This window comes from Uloborus diversus, chromosome 4 (genome assembly GCF_026930045.1).
Source record: "Uloborus diversus isolate 005 chromosome 4, Udiv.v.3.1, whole genome shotgun sequence".
Taxonomy (NCBI): domain Eukaryota; kingdom Metazoa; phylum Arthropoda; class Arachnida; order Araneae; family Uloboridae; genus Uloborus; species Uloborus diversus.
In genome coordinates this window covers 143,149,591-143,169,694 of record NC_072734.1, presented here as the reverse complement: position 1 = coordinate 143,169,694, position 20,104 = coordinate 143,149,591, and the positions used below count along the sequence as shown (strand labels likewise).

Genomic DNA, 20,104 nt, shown 5'->3' with positions numbered 1-20,104 from the left:
AAAATCAACATAGCAAATTGTGGAGAAATTTATCAGCCATTATTTGTAAATATACAGGCGAACCAAATGACCTTTTAATTTTCTACTACGGTCAAAGCCGTGCGGGTACAGCGCTAGTAGAAAATAAAAATTCTTCCATTGCTTTTAAAGCGGCTGGGTTTTGACAATTTTGAAATAATATCTAAAGTTCAAAAAGTTCTTCTCTTCGCTTACGCTTTTTCTCACAGATTATTTAGTGTTTGCTTGTGTTCTCTAAGAAATTACAACAGCCGAATTTCATCTTTAAAACTAATTCAAACATCGAATTAGCTCAGACAGCTTCCAACAGATGGAATAACCATCTACCAATTTTCCGAATGTTACCACCAAACAAACTCATGGTTCAGCACCCTCCAGAGGTACGGACTCAAGTGGAGGACTTTTTGACCACGACATATTTAACGCACCCCAAGCATCATCGGTGAGTACAGGGGACCTTCGACCGGCTGACAACGAACCCAGAGCTCTCCAGTTACGAGCCCGGCGTCTTACCGATCATGCCACCTCCGCCCATGAATTGAATTCCAATGTATGCACAAAACTCCAGCTACACTCGGCAAATTTTTTAAGGTACTATTTCAAATGATGTCCTAGTGGGTTTTGGTACGTTGGGTATGTTTAACATTGACTGAGATAAAATTTAGTACTCATTTTTAAATAATTTTATAAGTACATGATTTCTTTTATAAGTAGTCTTCTAAATATCGAGCCGTCTATAAAAACTGTGTAATCAACAAATTTGAAAAATTTACTTCTTGCATTAATTCTATGAAAAAATGTATTCTAGAAGACTGAAAATATTAGAAATTTTAGCAGCTTCATAATCATTTATTTTTTAAAGTTATTATTTTGCTTGAAAACCAATTGGTCAAATTTTATTGATGAAATAGCGTTGCTTCTGAACGATAAACTTGCATCTAACTATTTCTTACACACACACACACACATGAAGCCTTTTAGCATTTATGTCTTTAATAGATTGTAAAGATTTACAAGTTGCATTTGCATTAATTCCATAAAATATTTTATTACACAGTCTGAAAATCCCAGAAATTACGGAAGTTTCATATTAATTCATTTTTTTAAATAATAATTCTACTTCAATAACCCAATTATTTGTAGCCTTATCTTTTTTGTTAAAATGGTACCCTTTCTGCAGACCAAATTTCACGTAATAATTTCTCAAATGCTCTTTAGAAATTTTTTGCCTAACATGTCCCATTCAAAGTTTTGATCAAACAGGCAAAATGTTTGAAAAAAAAAAATGTCTGGATGCATTACGAAGAAGCATTATCAATGAAATTTCAATGACGAGAAAACAGTAAAATAAAGTGAATTTTCTTTTCAATACTTTTGATTTTTTTTTTTTAAATTATTATTTTATTTTAAAACAAAAACGTATATTTAAGAGAACCGGGAGTGCAATGCGTTGTGCTTTACGAGACTTTGCACATCTACTCAAGTTGTTGAAATAATATCATAATAACAAAACTCCAAACAACAATGACAAAAGAGTTTTCTGTTTTAAAAGAAGCAAATAAAAAAAATTGGCTTCGCTCAGCTAATGTATAATTAAGGGCTGGATGCAGGTTTTTAAATGCAGCTTGGCGAAGCTAAAAACAGCACAATTCTTAGTCATTTTACTCCACCTGACCCCATGCGTCGAATTTTCCTTCCTCTACTCGGTAAACTGACACACTGACAGACATATATTTTCTATATTGTTCGTAAAGATATAGAATCCGAAGCAGCAAGGGAAAGCTTCGAAATATGAAGTGTTTGGATTGATCTTGAAAAGTATTTCCAAAATTGACCTTGTGGCTTCCCCGCCAACAACGCGCAGATAACAGTTTTCAATGCCACATCCAGATGACATGTGCATTAAGGAAGCAAACGATTTAAATCTAATATAGAATCTGGATGTGATACAGCTTTTGGAATGAGAAGGAAAATTTAGAGATATCGGAATTGCAAAGAGCAAGTGATAAGTGTAAGTAAAGACTTTGTTCGCATTTTTATCATTTTCTCGTTTTGCACGATAATCCTCTCCTCGACACATTTTCTGGGTTCACATATTACTTTATTTTCAAATTTTCAGCGCTTCTGAATTTATTTGAGAAGTGAAATCCTTTATTTAATATCCACTTTTTTCACGGAAGCCCCTGGTTTAATTTTCGTAGTATAGTTTGAAAACAACATTCTAAAATGGCTGACTTGCAAAACAAAGTGGAAATATTCCAAAAAATATTTGTTTCCATTAAAAAGTAACACATTTAAAAAAAATTATTAAATGTCATTTTAATAAAAGTACTGTATTCTTGTGAATTTAGTATCATAGTCACAGGTCATACGTTGACAATACATGTGAGTTTTCAATCCACAATCTATTTTGATGTTTTATCTGCAATTTATTCGAAAAATGCTGATGAATATCTCTCTTAGAACTTGTTTCAGCCGAAGTTTTTAGTAACTATCTTGAATTTAGAAGGAGAACACGGTATCCTTGATTTCCATGGATCAGATATCCTTGATTTCCATGATTTTCATGATATCCATGGAACCCTGTGGTTCAGCGAAACACAATTTAAGAAACGTTGCTTTGAACCAAGGGCGCCCATATGCAAAATCGTAAGGGGGAGGGGGAGCTCAGACATTTTCCCCATGGGTTAGGAGGGTATTTTCTCCATGGAAACCGATTTCAAGACAGATTAGAGTCATTAAAATATTTCATTTTTAATAACTTATTCATTAATGGCTGGAGAATAAATGTTTTTACATTTTTGCTAAGAAAAAATACCAAAAGCAAGGAAGTTTTAATTTCAAAGGGGGGCTCAAGCCCCCCCCCCCCCCATGCTTTGAACAGAAGAACTATTTTTCAAGAAACTATTTAGTTACAAGAATCGATAATAAACAAAATTCCTTGCATGTTTGACGATCTCGGGGAATGAAGAAGACAGCTTCTCATTTTAAAAAATTTAAGAAATCACAACAAAAAAAAAGGATTGAAAAATAATTTTTTAAAGACGTTGTTTTTTTTTTTTTTATTTAATACTATGTTAGAACTTGCCTCTATAAAACCACTTTCAATAACATTTTATTGAAACATAATGAACCTGTATGTAATTAATTGTTATGCATTGGAGTGCTCCCGTTCTCGTTCCAGATACAATATTGATTATCCGATTGCATTTTGTTATTTTAGTGATAATCCAAATAATATTTAGTTCTCTAAGAAAACAATGCAAATCTTTTAACAGACAAGTAATATAAAAAAAGTAAGACAATTCCTATTTAGGTCAACAAAAAAATATATTTTAGTTACTTTTTTTGTCATATAGAAGGCTCCTGTTTGCTTTACATTTTTGTAAATCAGTCTTTCAACTTTTCCAAAAAAAAGGGGGGGGGGATATTTTTTCGACATACGTCTTTTTCAAATTCAATCTGAAGGCAGAAAATATTATCCACATCTAATGAATTGTTAATTTAACCTTAAAATGTCATTCGGCACCATTTTCATGCTGTCCCCGAAAAAAAAATTATTTTTTTACCATAGGGTGGTGACCCATCCTAATGTTTACATTGCTTTAAAAATTTGAGATAAATTTTAATAAAAGCATTGTTCAACAATGACCGTGATCAACAATGAACTTTCAATTGAAGGCTCACCTATATTTTATTATGAAATTTGTTTTAAAAAAAAATGTAATTTACGTTTAATTACCTTAAAACATTGGAGCAAATTTTATCTGATGCAAAAAAAGCTCGGGTGGTTTCTATGGATATTTAAATTTTGAGAGCTGTTTTGCGCCCTCATATCAGAGCATTTATGCAAAATTGTTGAGTAAAAATGGAATAAACAAATAATTAATGACGAATAAATACCTTTGTGCTGAAAATTCAAAAAAATCAGTAATCCAACGTCAGAAAGCACAAATATTGCAAGATATTGCAGACACGTGTTTCGGTGTTACAAGGAACACCTTTTTCAATGCAAAGAAATGTGAGCTTCTGGATGAAAAGTCATCCGAGAAAAGCAACACGGTGGAACAGGAGATAGTATAAATATCAAAAACTAGAAATTAAACAAAACAAAAAAGATAAAATGACACCATGGAGGCAAAATTTATTATATAATTCCATCAGGAAAAAAATGATGTTGTTATGCCTTCAGAGTAGACTGTCTGAATTTCATTTTACTTCTAAGGAAATTGAGGATTTAGTTTTCCTTACTCATACTTGTCTAAAGCAATGTTCCTTTGTTTTTAATGCTAAATTTTGTACAATGTCGGATGGTTTGGCAATGGGAAACCCACTTAGCCCCATCCTTAGTGATATTTACATGCATTACTTTGAGCTCAAGTTGTTTCAGAAACTGCAGTTTCAATTCTATGTTCGCTATGTTGATGACTGTTTTGTTCTTATGAATCACGATCAACTAAGCATTGATGATGCTTTATCTATTTTAAATTCCATTGATCCTCATATTCAATTCTCTTGTGAAAAAGAACAGAATAATTGCCTTCCATTTCTGGATGTTCTCGTTTCTCGAACTGAGTCCGGTTTTGAAACTACAGTTTATCGCAAACCTTTTGTTGTTTCATTACCCCCACATAGATTATCGTCTCACCCTCCTAATCAAAAATATTCAGCTTTCAACACATTTGTTTATCGTGCAATGAATATTTGTTCTTCACCTGAGCTTCTTAATGCGGAACTCAACTATGTAAGAGCTGTGGCTGTTGATAGAGACTATCCGCCCACCTTAGTTGATTCCATTTATAAAAAACTTAGCAAAAAATCTCAAAATATTGCTCTTAATAGAACTTTTAACACTAAGAATTTAGTTGTTCTGCCTTTCTTCCCTGGTATTAGTTTTCAGGTTGCTAAGATTCTGAAGCGATTCCAATTCCAAGTGGTATTTTCTCCTATTAATAAACTTTCTTTCTCTTCTCTTAAAGATCCTATTCATCCTCTTAATTGTTGTGGGATCTATAAAATTGTTTGCAATTGCGGACTCGGATACATCGGACAGACCCGCCGTTCTTTGAAATTTCGGTTAAAAGAACATCAAAATTATGTGAGGAAACAACAGCTGAATAAATCCAGTATTGCCCAACGCTGTTGGGAATCAAATCATTCTTTTGATTTTAACTCTTATCAAATTATCCAAAAATGCCCCAATTCGTTGGATCTTGATTTTTGGGAATCTTTCCACATCCTGAGGAACCGTTCTAATTTAGTCAATGATCTTACTGCAATTCCCTATTTTTCTTCTGTGTGGACTCCTTTGTTAAAATTGGTTTAGTTTTTATATCATTTTTATGTAAACGTCGTACATTTCTTACTTTTATTTTTTTCATTTTTTGCTTTCTTATTTCGTTTGGTGATTAACTAATTCCAATATGTTTATCCTTCACTTTGTTCTTAAATGCATTTCTCCATTTGATACATTGCTTTCATACATAGTTTTTCCCGCTGGTAAATTTATTGCTAATTTATTCAGAGTGGTTTCAAGTGGTTTCATTTTTGGACTTTTTGCATTGTTAATGGGTTTTCTTGGAAAATTTATTACTTAACGGTTTTTTTCCTGATAGAATTATATAATAAATTTTGCCTCCATGGTGTCATTTTATCTTTTTTGTTTTGTTTAATTTCTAGTTTTTGATATTTATACTATCTCCTGTTCCACCGTGTTGCTTTTCTCGGATGACTTTTCATCCAGAAGCTCACATTTTTTTGCATTGAAAAAGGTGTTCCTTGTAACACCGAAACACGTGTCTGCAATATCTTGCAATATTTGTGCTTTCTGACGTTGGATTACTGATTTTTTGAAATAATTAATGGTTTATTTTTCAATTTATTTATATAATATTGCACTATTATTATATCTTAAGTCTCATACCAAATTTCAAAAGTATCTTATTACTGGAAGAGGGCAAAAAATGAGTTTCAAGTTTAGATACATAGATGCAGGTGACATCATATTCGTATTATGCTTACAAAACTTTTTCTTGAATTTTTCAAAATTTCAAGTAAAAATAATCTTAAAAATCAAAAGCGTTCAGAAAAAAATTCTCGAAATTATAGATTTGGAAATCAATTAGCATTCAATAAAAATTATCAAAAGAGTGAACTTATTGAAGCATGCTTGTGCGATGTTTGTTCAGTATATCTGTGAGACCTTGAAGTGTCAAGACGTTGATTTTTCATTTTTCAAAGAAATGCTAGAAACCTACTACATCAAGGTTTATAAAGAATCACCACTTGTTGCTCACAAAAAAAGAGAACGAATGCTAATTTTTTTTTTTTCTATTGTTAGAAAATGATTTTTTTTTACTTGAATTGATAGTAACATCCTAAAAGTACACAGCGAAACGATGGCTTTTAAAAATGGAATTTTGTGTTTTGAATCTTATTTAAACCATTTTAAAACATTTCAAACGCCATTGGAAATCAGCATATTTCCAACTATTCCGTCGTTGTATTTGACAATAAACTATGCACGATAATAAATAGTTTAAGTAAAGAAAACTTTCATCACGTCTAATACTAAGATCTTTTTCTGTCGTTTTCTTGAACTAAAATTTCAGCGTCAGTGTAATTCTAGAATTGTTCATCCAAAGTGTCTCTCTTCCGATCCCGATGAGTAAGAAAATCTTTTACCTATAGTAGGAATTCCCAAACTTTTCTTATTCTAGGTATGAAAACTTTGCGCTACCCCTCTCCTCTCCCTACAGCACCTTAGAGTGCCGTGGCACCCACTTTGGGAGCCTCTGATCTATAGAAAACCTCACAACGAACAAAAATAAATATGTCACCAATTACCTCTTCCAGTACTTACGGTCTGAACTGTCAAGTATCAACCTGGATCTAAAGAATTCCTCAAACTCCTGAGCCAGAAGTCACGGTGAACAGTGCCAAGCAATACTCTAGCTACCAGCAAAACACTGATACAATCACCAAAACAACAACAAAGGTTTTTTGGGTTGACTTCGATAAAAACTTCTAAACTTACAAAAGAAGATTTTGTTCCACAATAAGCCTAACCAAATTACCTCACATAGCAAAATTTGTAATGAGCTTTTGAATTTAAACTTCATTTTTTTTCTTGCGTAAAAGTTTAATTCTGCTTTCAAAACTGCTTGACTGAAGAAGCATTAATTCGTTTAAAAACCGTGAATTTATGCAGCAAAATAACTTCTTTATATGAAGAATCCACAGCAATCGCTTCATAATGCACATATTTAGTTCCTAAAAAATTACTTTTAAATAAAAAAAAAACCGCCTTCAAAAAATACCCAGGAACTAAAAAGCAAAAAATAACTGATTACACTTACATTCTATTTCCTACTCAAACATAGAAATGAAATTTATTTTACAATTCCAGTACAAAAATCAACTAAACACCGAATTATAAAATAAACACTGATTTAAAATACTATACGATGAATTATTTTAAATACCTAACTAATTTTGTACGATCTCTTAATTTTTAATAACCTTTTGAAGTCGGGGTCTCCTATAGACAACTACATAACGTAACTGACAACCCACCAAATCCTGAATTAAACACTAATTTAACTATACGCGAAATTAGTCTTTAAAACTAAACCTACTCAGTTACGTTGGTAGTAGTTTATAGGAGGTCCTAATTTATTGCTTTACCCTTAACTTTTCCCTTAAGTACAAATAGGGTAAATCAAAGATTTGGAACCTAAGTTAGACCACCCCTAAACAAAACCACCACTAAACAAAAAAAAGCATAAAAACCGGTTAACTAAGTGAGACGATATACAAAGTTAATAAAGTACAAATCGATTTAAATATGAGTATGATATTTGAAGAGTTCCTTCAATGTCATCAAACCTGAACTTGATTAACATTAGACCGCCGACGAACTATGCTGTTTCAAAAAAAAGACTTTTCTTTATCGGTACAGGCAGGGGCGTGCACAGAAATTTTGGAGCCCATCACAAATGACTTTTCCGGGCCCCTCTCCATATTGTTTACCCCTATATTTCACCGTTAGTTACAAAAATATTGGGGCCCGGGCCAACAGGTGTCCCTCCCCCCTCCCTGTGCACGCCCCTGGGCACAGGTGTCTTCAAGTATTTATGGAACATTGTACAAAGGAAAAACAAATCCAGCGAGTTCAGAACCTCCTCCTTTTTTTGAAGCCTGCTAATTAATATAACCCTAATTTCAAATTGAACTGGCGGCATCGTGAAATAGTAAATCTAGAATATTGGTCAAACTTCAGTAATCATACACAGTTATAATGTATATTATTAAAGAATATAAATTAAATATTGGAGGAGGGGTGTTCTGTATTCAATTCCCCCTCAATTAAACACTAAATATATTTAAAAATTGGAATATTAAATAAAAAATTTTATATTTTAGTGCATAAATAAAGTTATTTATTAGTAAATAAAATATTAAGGTAATTGATTTAACTATAAAAGTAGCAAAATATATTTAATTTACTGCTTTGCTACGCAGTAATAAATACATTAGTAACAACTATAATAAAAAATTACCATGCGGCGCAGCGTTGAGAAAATTAATCATCCATGTACCGCGAGAATTAAATATCGTTCAAGAGAAAGCCAAAAACTTAGGTGTGAAAATACACCGATCACAGCAACACCACGTGACCTTGACGTATGAAATTTAAAGTTTCTTGGATTTCTCCGGGACCCCTTATCAGATCTAGACCAAATTACAATGGAACCATCTGAAAAGTATACCCTTCCAAACAAAAACAAAAAAAAAATTCAAATAGGTCCAGTAGTGTTATAATAACCGGTACGGTAAGTGTGAAACCTAGTAACAAAGAGCGGAAGGGTGTCAAAAATGTTGAAAAATAGTGTGACATCATTAATATATGAACAGTCCCTGTGCTCTTTTTATGCATTAAAATTTCAACTTTATAACTCAATTATAGTTTGTTTTTTTTTTACAGAGAACCATCACTTTCTGGAATCCAAACATGATTCAAAGAAGCTTAGAAAAGTTCCCTCCGTACTCTTTTACAATCGCTGCAGCAGCCATTTTGATTTCCCTTATCTACTATGTCCTGAAGAACCGAAATTTGTTTCCAGGACCAAGAGGACTACCATATTTTGGACTATTTCCGCACTTGAGGCATGATGACGTCCACTTGCAATTGCAGGAATATCAGCGCAAATATGGAGACATCTTTAGTTTCAACTATATGGGAAATGTGATACTCCATCTTGGTACAGTGAAAGCCATGCGGGAAGTACAAGTTCAGAAAGCTGATTGTTTTGAAGAAAGATTCACACGGTTTAATGTACTCTCATATTTGCTTGCAAATGGTATTATTTTTATCTACATTTAAAATTTTTCTAAGCATCATTAGCTTTTGTGATTGAGTTTGATTTTTTTCAACTGGAATTCGAAAGCATGTACCTAAATCTTTATAAAAAAAAATAAAAAAAAAGAATTTCTGTAGGCCCTAAACATTTTTTAAAGGTATTTTTTATAACAAAAACCGCATTTTTGCTTAAAACCTCCAAATTTTTCAGAAAAAAAACTGTTATTTAAAATATTAGAACAGAATATGAAACATTTTAATTACATTTCTCATTGAAAGGTTTTATTTCTGGTATTAAAAATTTCATCTTAAAACTCAAACGAAATTTACCTTTTCTGATAAATTTATAACTTTTTAAAATCGTCCTACTCTTTTAGGAAATTTCTATTATCTGATAACTTTATTCCTTTTTAAAATAATTCCACTCCACTCTTCTAGGAGTATCCATGGTCAATGGGGAACCATGGAAAGTTCTTCGGAAGTTTTTTATTCAAAGTTTCAAAGAATTCGGGATGACAACTTTGAAGAACACCACAGATGGCCCTGTTTATGAGTCCTTGACTAAAACAATTGAAGAAATTCGCGAAAAAAACGGTCAGTCCTTCAATGTCATCGATCTATTGATTGAAAGGTGCAGTGCAACAATGAAGAAAATGCTCTTTGGGTCTGACGGAGTAACAAATGAAGAACTTCGAATCATGAACGATGCTTACATTATTGCTCTGGATGGAATGACGGGTAACAAGTTCCTTTTCATCGGACCATTTGCCAGGTATTTAAAAAAAATCATTTGGTGTAGAACATTAAATTTTGAAAAGTGTTGTGGTTAGTTGTTCCTAATAGGAATTCATGAAAGACATTTTTTTTTTAGAAATTCCAAATTTTAAGTTTATAAAACGTTACCCCTTCAGATCACCATGTGAAACATTTTTTTAAAATGAAAATGAAAAAATATTTAGGTATGAAGCAAAAGACATAAATTTAATAATTTTCTACAAAAAAATTTCCCTTTTTTTTTTTTTTAATTAAGGATTTTTTTTTTTTTTTTGAATAACTTCAAGCTGTTTGATGTAAACAATGAAGTCAAACATTATTGTTGGAAAAAATTCTTGTTCTTATACATTTTTTAGGTCTTCCGCACACAACTAGGATTTTTTAAAGTTAAAGATAAATTTTTCATCATGAACAAATTAATGACATTGAGGAGAATAAAAAATGCTCCTGACATTATTAATGCTGGTTCTTTTGTAAAATGAACTTGTAAAACTCCTTAATCCAGATACGACCACGGTTTTCACCCATTACCCACCACTTTTTGGAAATGGCGTCCCCCCCCCCCTATTTTTTTCAGTGTTTGACGATTTCATTGCCTTTATTTTGATTTGGGAGAAGGTTGACAGAGCTTTAAATTAACCGTTAACATTCCTCTGAAAAGTTGGAGATATTAAAAAGTTCAATAGCATTTGCAGCAAAGAGAGAGACCTGGGAGAGGGAGGTATTTCCCCCTAAAATATTTTTAAAATCACTAAAAACGATCTTTTTCTCTGGGTTTTTTCCACAAGTTTTTTTTTTTTTTTTTTTTTTGCTTATTTTTCGATGTAAAATCCAGAAAATCGGCCTCACTGTAAGCTCCATAAATAAAAATATGTTCACGTTGTAAAATTAAAAAAAAAAGTAATCCTGGAATCGCACCACAGATCTTCAGTAAAGAAACTTACATTCACCGATGTAGTTACGATTGAAAATGAAATTAAATGAGTTTATATTATAGTATTAATGTATGTCTATGGTTATGGTTCCTGTGTAAAGTTTTCATTATCAAATGCTGCTAGTTTTTTTTTTTTTTCTTTTTTTTTTTGGCTTATCTTGGAATTGTCTAGCAGGGCTAGATAATCCCCATAAATCCGAATGTTTTTCTAAAAATTTCAAAAACAAGGTAATAAAATTATTACTCCAAGCGTGCGTCATTTCACCCCCGGACACCTCATTGACAGACGAAAAAGGAAAAAAATCGCGCATGTGCAGAAACGTTCGAAGTCAGCTCTTGCAAGCGCGTTTGATTCATATCCATCAGATTTTGGTACAAAAAAATAAGGTTAGATACCAGATACTTTTCTAACAGCTCTCGTGTAAAAAAAAAAAAAGTGCGGAAAAGGCAAATACTTCATGTTTGAAAAAAAAATGCACATTTTATTTTAAAGCTCTTGCCAGTTGTACCAGTAGGAGAGCAAACTAATCGAAAACCAACTGACAGAACTTTTAAATTTTTAGAATAGCAAAAAGAAGTGGTAGAGTTGAGTGCACTGTAGATAAAATTTTATGCAATTAGTAAACAGTGAAAAAGCTCTTATAAATGGCCCTCTTTGAAATTCCTAGAACTCTCTTTGAGATCAGGTATCAGTACTGCCGTGGTCAGGTAAACGGCAGTATCTACAGAAATGAGCTTCGAGATATTTGAAGAAACGCGTTTTGGATTCAATACTTACAACAAGGAAATGTTGTAATTAGGCGTTTTTTTCGCACTTTTTTTTTCCAGCGGAAATAAAAAAAGCAAGCTTTTACAATAAAACTAACATACAATAGATTGCAAAAATGCAAAAGTATGAAAGACGAAAAGTTTACAGTTACTGTCTTTTACGTGCCCAAGGCAGAATAGGGGATTGATTATTAGAAAAACATGTAAGCAATAAGTTTTCCGCTACAAATAGGCCGCTTGCTATTGACAACTGTGTAAGCAAAATTTCATTTCCTTTCGTAAGCAAATACTGATCCTTCAGACTTTTACAATCGAATTAATTTTGATTTATTCTTTTCAAATCGCTCTTTGACTATGAAAACGGAATACATAGTACTGTCAAAATATCCCTGATAGCCCAACATGTCACGGCAAAGTTGTGATGGCGTCAGTGGGAGTCATCGGTTCACAAGCACAAAGTGACAGAATTGCAACGTCAGAAGTCACGCTGTGACGCATTTGTGATATGTTGTACTTCACTGCAAGCGCCATTGCAGCAATTAGTTGTGTGTCACTGTATGACATTTTGAAGACATCACTTGAATGTCAATTTGTGACGTTGTCGCGGACTCACATTCGCAAGTGACTGCTACCTACTGATGGCCTTTACAGTGACGTTTCATGACCGTCGCACTACGGTGACTATTACATCACGTGACTTTCACACACGGGTCTCTTTTCAGTCGCTGTTCTTTTCGGGCTACAGTTTGATTGTTGTTTCATGTGTAATTTATATCACCTTAAAATGTTTTCCTTTCAGACTTATTTTCTTTTTTGTGCCCTCCTACCGGAATGTCCTGACGCAACACAAAGTTATGTGCCGTGTGTTGTTGAAAGCTTGCAAAAGAATAGAATCCAACTTTGACGGTGATCATCCTACTAACATTATCGAGCATTACTACAAGGAAAGGAACGACAGACGGCGTAAAATGGATCCCACTGCAGAACTCTTTAATGGTAAGCAATTAATAAATATAAATTATTTACTGATACATAACATTTTATAAAAAGCAAGTTCATAAAAATGTAGTTACGAACAAACAATGAAACGAAATTTTTACAAAACAATAATTCTATGCTATGTGCTCTTTCCCCGTAGATGTAGCGTTAGTGGAATCTCTGGCACAGTTCGTTGGAGATGGAATAATAACAGTGGCTTACTTTATTGGAATATTTCTCTATGCACTTATCCACTACCCTGAGGAACAGGATAAATTGTTCAAAGAAATTAATGAAGTCATTGGTACAGAGCGCCTACCTACTCTTGATGATCGAAGTCGGTTACCATACACAAACGCATTCATTTATGAAGTAATCAGGACTACCAACTTTTTTGCTCTTTTCCCAAGTTTAGAATGCACAAGTAAACAGTTTTCTTTTCGTAATGCTCTTGCTTTTCAGATCTCTCAATCGTCTTGTTGCTCTTTCTGTAAGTTAAAAAAAATTTCAATTGCCGTTCCACATTAGTTGCTACATTTGAATACTTTAGTACTAATTACATAGGGCAACAATCATTTTGGTGGCTGGTTATTTGAAGCTGATTTTGTATGAATTTGGTGCGTTGCCTGCGTTTTTGCCTGGGATCTCAAATTTCTGATAGATTATTTTAGTCAAATGTACGTGTTGAGGGTTTAAGTTATCCATAGATCAAACAAACACAAAACAGGTAATTTTGATCACTACTATATTATGCAATTATTCAGAGCCGGATTACCTAGCAGGTCAACTACGCCTTGCCTTTGCCCCTCCCCCCCCCCTTCCTCCTTTTTTTTTCTTGAGTTTTAACTTGATTGTCCTAACAGAAACAAATATTTCTGGCTAAGACAGGAAATTTCGTATCGCATTAACTTTGAACAATATCAAACTGCACTACAAAATGTATTGATGCCGTTTGAAAATTCATAATGGAGTGCTAATTGGAAAATTTAGTGAAATATTTACCTTTCGTGGTACTTTTAGTATTTGTTAACTTAAACATTTAATTAATTATTCAAGATGATTGCAACCTAATTATAGTAAATATGTTGTAATAATATACATCATCTCAGCAAAAATTATTCTGAGCCTTTACTTCTTTACTAATAACAAAGCTGAAAGTCTGGATCTCTGCATCTCTGTGACGCGCATAGCGCCTACACTAGAGCCGCTATATAGACAGGCCGACGCATCAGCTTAAGTTTAGCCTTTTTGGATCGGATTTTTCATTGTTGCACTTCTTGGGTTACCACAGCCAAGTTTCGGATTTCGCCAAATTTGTAGAAAATAATATTTTATTTTATAAACAATTCACCTGCCACTAATAATTGCTCACAGTGAACAATCACCAACGCGATAACTCGCCAGAAAAGACAACCACTCAAACACGCGCTCCGATCCAAAAAGGCTGATCTTAAGCTGATGCGTCGGCTCGTATATATAGGGGCCTTAGCCTACACCGTTCGGCTGGTTTTCATGAAATTTGGCACAAAATTAGTTCGTAGCATAGGGGTGAGCACCTCGAAGCGATTTTTCAAAATTTCGATTGTTTCTTCTCCATTCCAATTTTAAAAACATTTTACCGAGCAAATTATCATAACATGGAGGAGTAAAGTACCATAACGTGGACGAGCAAATTATCATACCGTGGACGGGCAAACTACCATATGCGACCATGGGCGAGAAAATTAACATTTATTATTTATTTTATTTAAACCCCACCAATCACCACCGTACCAACCCCGGTGAGGGTTTAACTGGATGTGGTGACTGGGGGGAACAGAACAGATCACGAGCGACACTCGCTGGAACAATTTTGATAATTACAAAAACCAATAGCAATAATAAGATAACAAACAATAAAAAGAACTAATATACAAGTGAAGAAGCTAAATAAGACTGGGATGGCTGGTAAATACAATGTAAACGGCAATTTTGAAAGTTTTTAGGCTGGATATTTAAAGTCATCTGCTTGAGATATGAGAAGCGGCATTATTTTATGGATATTCTTGCGTGAAACTGGATGAAATAGAATGTGTGAAATATTTTTGGAGAAAGAAAAGTTGGAATTGTAAGTGCAATGGAAGGTGCTGGTTAGAGGACAGTTGAATATGTAATGTTTCAGGAGTTCCAGGTTGACTGCATCCACATAATGGTGAGCTAATTAACTTAAATTTGTGTAGATACGATGGAAATGGTCCATGTGCACTGAGAAATTGTACTTCTACTGGATGTTTGCAGCGTTATTTTAGTTTTACTTTTGGCAGGAAATCATGAACTCTCCGACCAGTTTCTGCAGTGTCCCAGATTTCCTGCCAATTTTGAAGAAGTTCAGACCAGAGGAGATATTTGAGGAAAAGCAAATTAACATTGCAAGTTGGCAAGAAATTCATCATCCACTATTTGTAAATATACAGGCGAACCAAATGACCTTTTAATTTTCTACTGCGGTCAAAGCCGTGCGGGTACCGCTAGTAGTAAATAATTTTCCAAAAATTAAAGCGATCTCCTAATTCCTTAACTGACTGTATTCCCAACAGGTGCTACATTTCGCTGAGCAATTCGAGTAACTATTTTAAGAGGATTCCTCAAGTCAGGAACTACAAAAACCCGCTTGGTGTAAAGCTATTGATTTGTGTCAATCAAAAGTCCGGCTTTTACTTCGGTCACCAAAAGGAAATGCACTTTCACTCAAGATCTCTTCTTAATGACGTTGAACAGAAAATTTACTAATTTGACATTGAAAAATCGTGATTTCCACATTCGCATGGGGTTTCACGGACGCGTGGTTACTAATTGAGACCCACTAATTGGCATCTAATCCATACTAATTATTTTCTGTTACAACTGTGAGAACACTATATCAGTGTTTATGTTTGCAGAAGAAACTACTGTGCGAGGGAAGAGGATTCCTAAGGGAGCGATAACACTCCTAAACTTTTGGACAGCCAACCAAGATCCTGATACTTATGATAATCCACATGATTTCAATCCTCAACGGTTTTTGTCAAAACCTGGCCAGCAAAGACCCGAACTCCCGGTTTTGTTTGGAATGGGTAAGTATATAATCATAACTACTGAGCATATTGTCATCTGTACCCCTCTTGTCTTCGTATGAAACCTGAAGCATTGCTTCTTTCCATTGTCGTTCAGTCGCTATTTCAGGAGAGCATTCATACACTGAGGTGGCAAAAGTTATGGGATTACCATATTTAAATATAGAGATGGTAACAGAGTCAGGTACAAAATGTAGGGGAGACCAGGGCTAGTAGGCGAAGGGGTAAGTGTACGAATGTTAAATAATTTTCTCGTTTTTGATTTGACAGCTCTGAGTGAGCTGCCACGTACTCACGTAGATGCCTCGCTACTGTCAGTGTATTTTCAGTGAAATCTACCAAACCAAACATGTTGCACTAGAGAAAGTTGTTTCTCCGTGGTGTTAAGTAATTTTTTTCATCTTTAGTTATTTTCTTATAAAACGTATAATAATCGAGTAATTTACCAAAGCTTATTAATATTGAATAGCGCATGCTTTTACTCAACAAATGACGTATTATTCGGATTATTTAATGAAACCATCTTTGAACCAGTGTAACTTGATTTCAATACGGCGAGTTGGGGCTAGTTAGCGAACATTTTTCGGATTAAGTGTGTAAATTCGCATACTTGCCCCAAGTTAAGTTTTTAGAGTCAAAACTTTAAACAATTGAAATTTAAGTTCTGTAAATTGTCAATTTAATGAAATAATTGCATTAGTTACACTATTCTTGAGATTATTATTTATTATAGACCTGCTTATATAATTGTCAATATACGTGCTCTTAAAATAAGGAAAAAAAACGTCAGAAAAACACAAATTCGCAGATAACTGCAGACACGTGTTTCGGCGTTACAGGGAATGTCTTTTTCAATGCAAAAAGTAATGAGCTTATGGAGGAAAAGACATCCGACAAAAGCTTTTGTCGGATGTCTTTTCATCCATAAGCTCAAGCAAGTTTATAAGAGTCTACGTGGCCCATTGAAAAATTATGTTAGTTCCACCTGTGATTCTTGGATGGTGAATAATCCAGGAAAGTCAATGACGATTTACGACGTATCAACGGTGGTAACAGTTGCTTTTCCGCAAGAAGCAAGCCCCATAAATATAATGAATGGTTTCAAAAGAACTGGTGTGTGTTCCCTGCAATTCAAACGTTTTTTTAGAACTGACTTTATGCGAAGTTATATCACTGATCGCCCAGACGCCCAATTTCCTGGATCTATGAGTGAATCTGTTTGTCTCTGCAGGGCAACCATGTTGGGGGAAAGTAATAAAACTGGATGTACCTGTCCTAGAGCAGGTTCAGTTATTTCTTCATCCAATAATTCAGATTTCGTGTTTCTTACTGAAGATGGTGCTATGTCTCAGCTAAACCCACATACGTCTATGAGCATAACTTCAGCTCATCTACGACCTTATCCTAAAGCTGGAGAGGGTCAGACCAAAAAAGGATGGAAACGAAAGATGTCTGCACAGCAATACCATTCAATACTCCTGTCAAAAAGGCTCTTCAGGAAGAAATAATCTTAGCAGAAAAACGCAAATCATCACCAAAAGTCCCCAAAACATACAAGAAATCTCTGAATCCAAGAAAAAAAGGAATGTAAACCCATAAAAAAGAAGAACGGAGGCAAATAAAATACTTCGTTTCAAATAATGTTAGCATTTTTCAGCATTTACTTCTAAAATGAGTTAAAACTTTTGAATGGTGTTACATATCTAATTTTAAAGCAATTACAATACTAATTTCGCTTTTTTTTTTCATTCATTGGTAAGTTTTACTTGCTTATTTAAAGCATCATTGAGGTTTTATGTGAAATGTTCTGTGTCTCTTATGAGTTTTTCTCAATTCGCTAACTTACCCCATACGGCTCGCCAACTTACCCCGTGACGGGGCAAATGTGCGAACTCTGCGAAGGTTCACAAAAAATTATGTAAAAAATAGATAAAGCATAGTACTGTCAAAACAAAAATACGACTTAACTGTTGATACCATATAGATTATCCAAGCAATAAAAAAAAATTCAACCTTTAAAAAAATAAAGTTTAAAAAGTTCGCCAACTATCCCCGGTCTCCCCTATATATTGGCAGTTTAATGTCAGGATTTTCATTTGTATTCAAGTGATTCATGTGAAACGGTTTCGAACCTGATCATGGCCACTCGACCGAAATTAAGAATTTGAACCAAGATTGGCAGATGGATCTATACGCAGAGAATTTTCCGTTTCGGAATCCGTTAAGGAATTCAACATTTTGAGGTTCTCAATGTCTGAGGTTAATATAAACGCAACCAAAAGTTGAAAAATTGCCCGCGAAAAGATTATTGGCGAGATTACTATGGTCTCGCAAAAGTTAAAGCCATGCGAAAATAAATATGCTTTTACAGTACTCAGTTTGTGTAAAATCAAGAGCATAACTCTGCTTTTCATCGACCAGAATGGTTGTAAACATAAGTAAAGTTAGTACGTTACAGTTCCTTCCAGAAAAAGAGGAACTTAGAAGTTACGCGAGGACACAAGCACCTTTTTCTTTTTCAAAAACTTTTACTTTCAGTTATTTTAACATACTACGCAAGGACGGTATGTATTTTGTTAGGCTCAGAGCAATCCATAAGCCAAAAGCACCTCATTTTAACGAAGTTATGTAGTTTACAAAGATTTCCGGATGTGTAATTTGACATATTTATCTCTTTCACTCCTCATTTTTATCCTTTTTTTTTTCAGGTAAACGAGCTTGCACGGGAGAGCCTTTAGTCATGATGGAATCCTTCCTATTTTTAACCACTATCGTGCAGAATTTCCGCATTGCAGAAACAACTAATCCCAAGAGCATGGCATCCGTCTTTTTGATGACGGGCAACATGGAACTACAATTCTATCCCCGTTCTGGGAAATAACTCGTCTATAGATTTAAAATACTTCTGAAAAGAGGACATACTGTAAATAAAGGTTGCAATGAGCTTGGATTAGAAGTGTTACTTTTCTGGCAAACCTGAAAACCCAAAAATATACATGCTGCTTAAAAAGCCTTTCACTATAATAAAGAAAATTTTCTTGAAAAACTATTTAAGATTATTTTTTATTTTGGTCCTTATTTTATCAAGTTTTGCCCCCATTTGTACAATTTTAATTAAAAGCATGTCAGGGGCACTAACATCAAAAATTGAAAATGCATCTATGAAAGAAAAACTCTCGGGGGCAGCGCGAGGGAGATTTTGAGGGTACCCCCAAAAACCTTTGGTTTTGACACATATTTTCAATTCTAATATGACAGTTTATATCCGAAAAGAACTGTTTTAGGTTTAACCAAGCCCCTACACCCTAGAAACGCCATTTCAACATTCTCCAGTAGGGGGGGGGGGCAAAGGGTTTTTATTAAATGCCTTTTATAGGGAAAAAAACCATAAAAAACATGCAAAATGCATAATTACATTTTATTGTTGAAATCCAAGAGGGGGGGGGGGCTAACGCCCAAATGACGGGCCTGCCTAGAAGGTAAATTCTGGCTTCACTAGTGCCTAGCACTTACCAAAATTTAAAATGGAGCTAACCAGGTTTGTTGTACAATAGGTACGAGGCACTCTCCTTTGTTTTTGGGCAAGAGAGTAGTCCTGAAAAGTGGTGCTATACGTTACACATCATGATTTAGAAAATATTTTTAATGAGAGCTTATCTAAGATCTGAACTTTAAATGTGCTTTACTCAAGGAGTTAAATCGTCCACTTACATTCTTTTACAACTATTTTCCTATCTCTTACAATTCTACAAGAATAAATGTAACAGGAAAATAGTTACAAAGTACGTTTTCAGTTCAAACTTGGTCGCAACTACTGTTTTGCTTAATATCTAATATGGTTCAAGTAAGAATCAATGGGAGTGTATTTTACTGCAAAGTAATACGAACGCTTTAGTTCGTCTTCAGGGGAAAGGGCACAGACAATTCTTACAGTTATGACTCCTGTAATATTGCTTATTGTATTAGTATTTTGTTTAGCAATTGACTTATTGTCCGAAGATCCTATAATAGGTTTACAATACGTTACTTCACATCTGATCTTTAATTAAAGCGTCTTTTCAATAAATTTTCACAGAACCCGATTCAAAAGAAAAAACTTAAAAGCTACTTGTTAAACAACAAGGAAAAAAAGAAATTGCTCAAAGTCAATTTCTACTTAGAGCAATTTAGTAATTAAAA

The 20,104-nt window shown here is 34.0% G+C and overlaps 1 protein-coding gene across 1 annotated transcript; it reads left to right on the top strand.

Moving 5' to 3' along the window:
- The first annotated feature begins 1,917 nt into the window (after nt 1-1,917).
- Nucleotides 1,918-18,965, top strand: LOC129221090 (cytochrome P450 2F3-like). Its single transcript, XM_054855530.1, has 7 exons — nt 1,918-2,029; nt 9,005-9,380; nt 9,818-10,151; nt 12,655-12,851; nt 12,994-13,257; nt 15,752-15,925; nt 18,634-18,965. The coding sequence occupies exons 2-7, from the start codon at nt 9,032-9,034 to the stop codon at nt 18,804-18,806; spliced, it is 1,491 nt and encodes a 496-aa protein (XP_054711505.1). The 5' UTR covers nt 1,918-2,029; nt 9,005-9,031; the 3' UTR covers nt 18,807-18,965.
- The last annotated feature ends 1,139 nt before the right edge of the window (nt 18,966-20,104 follow it).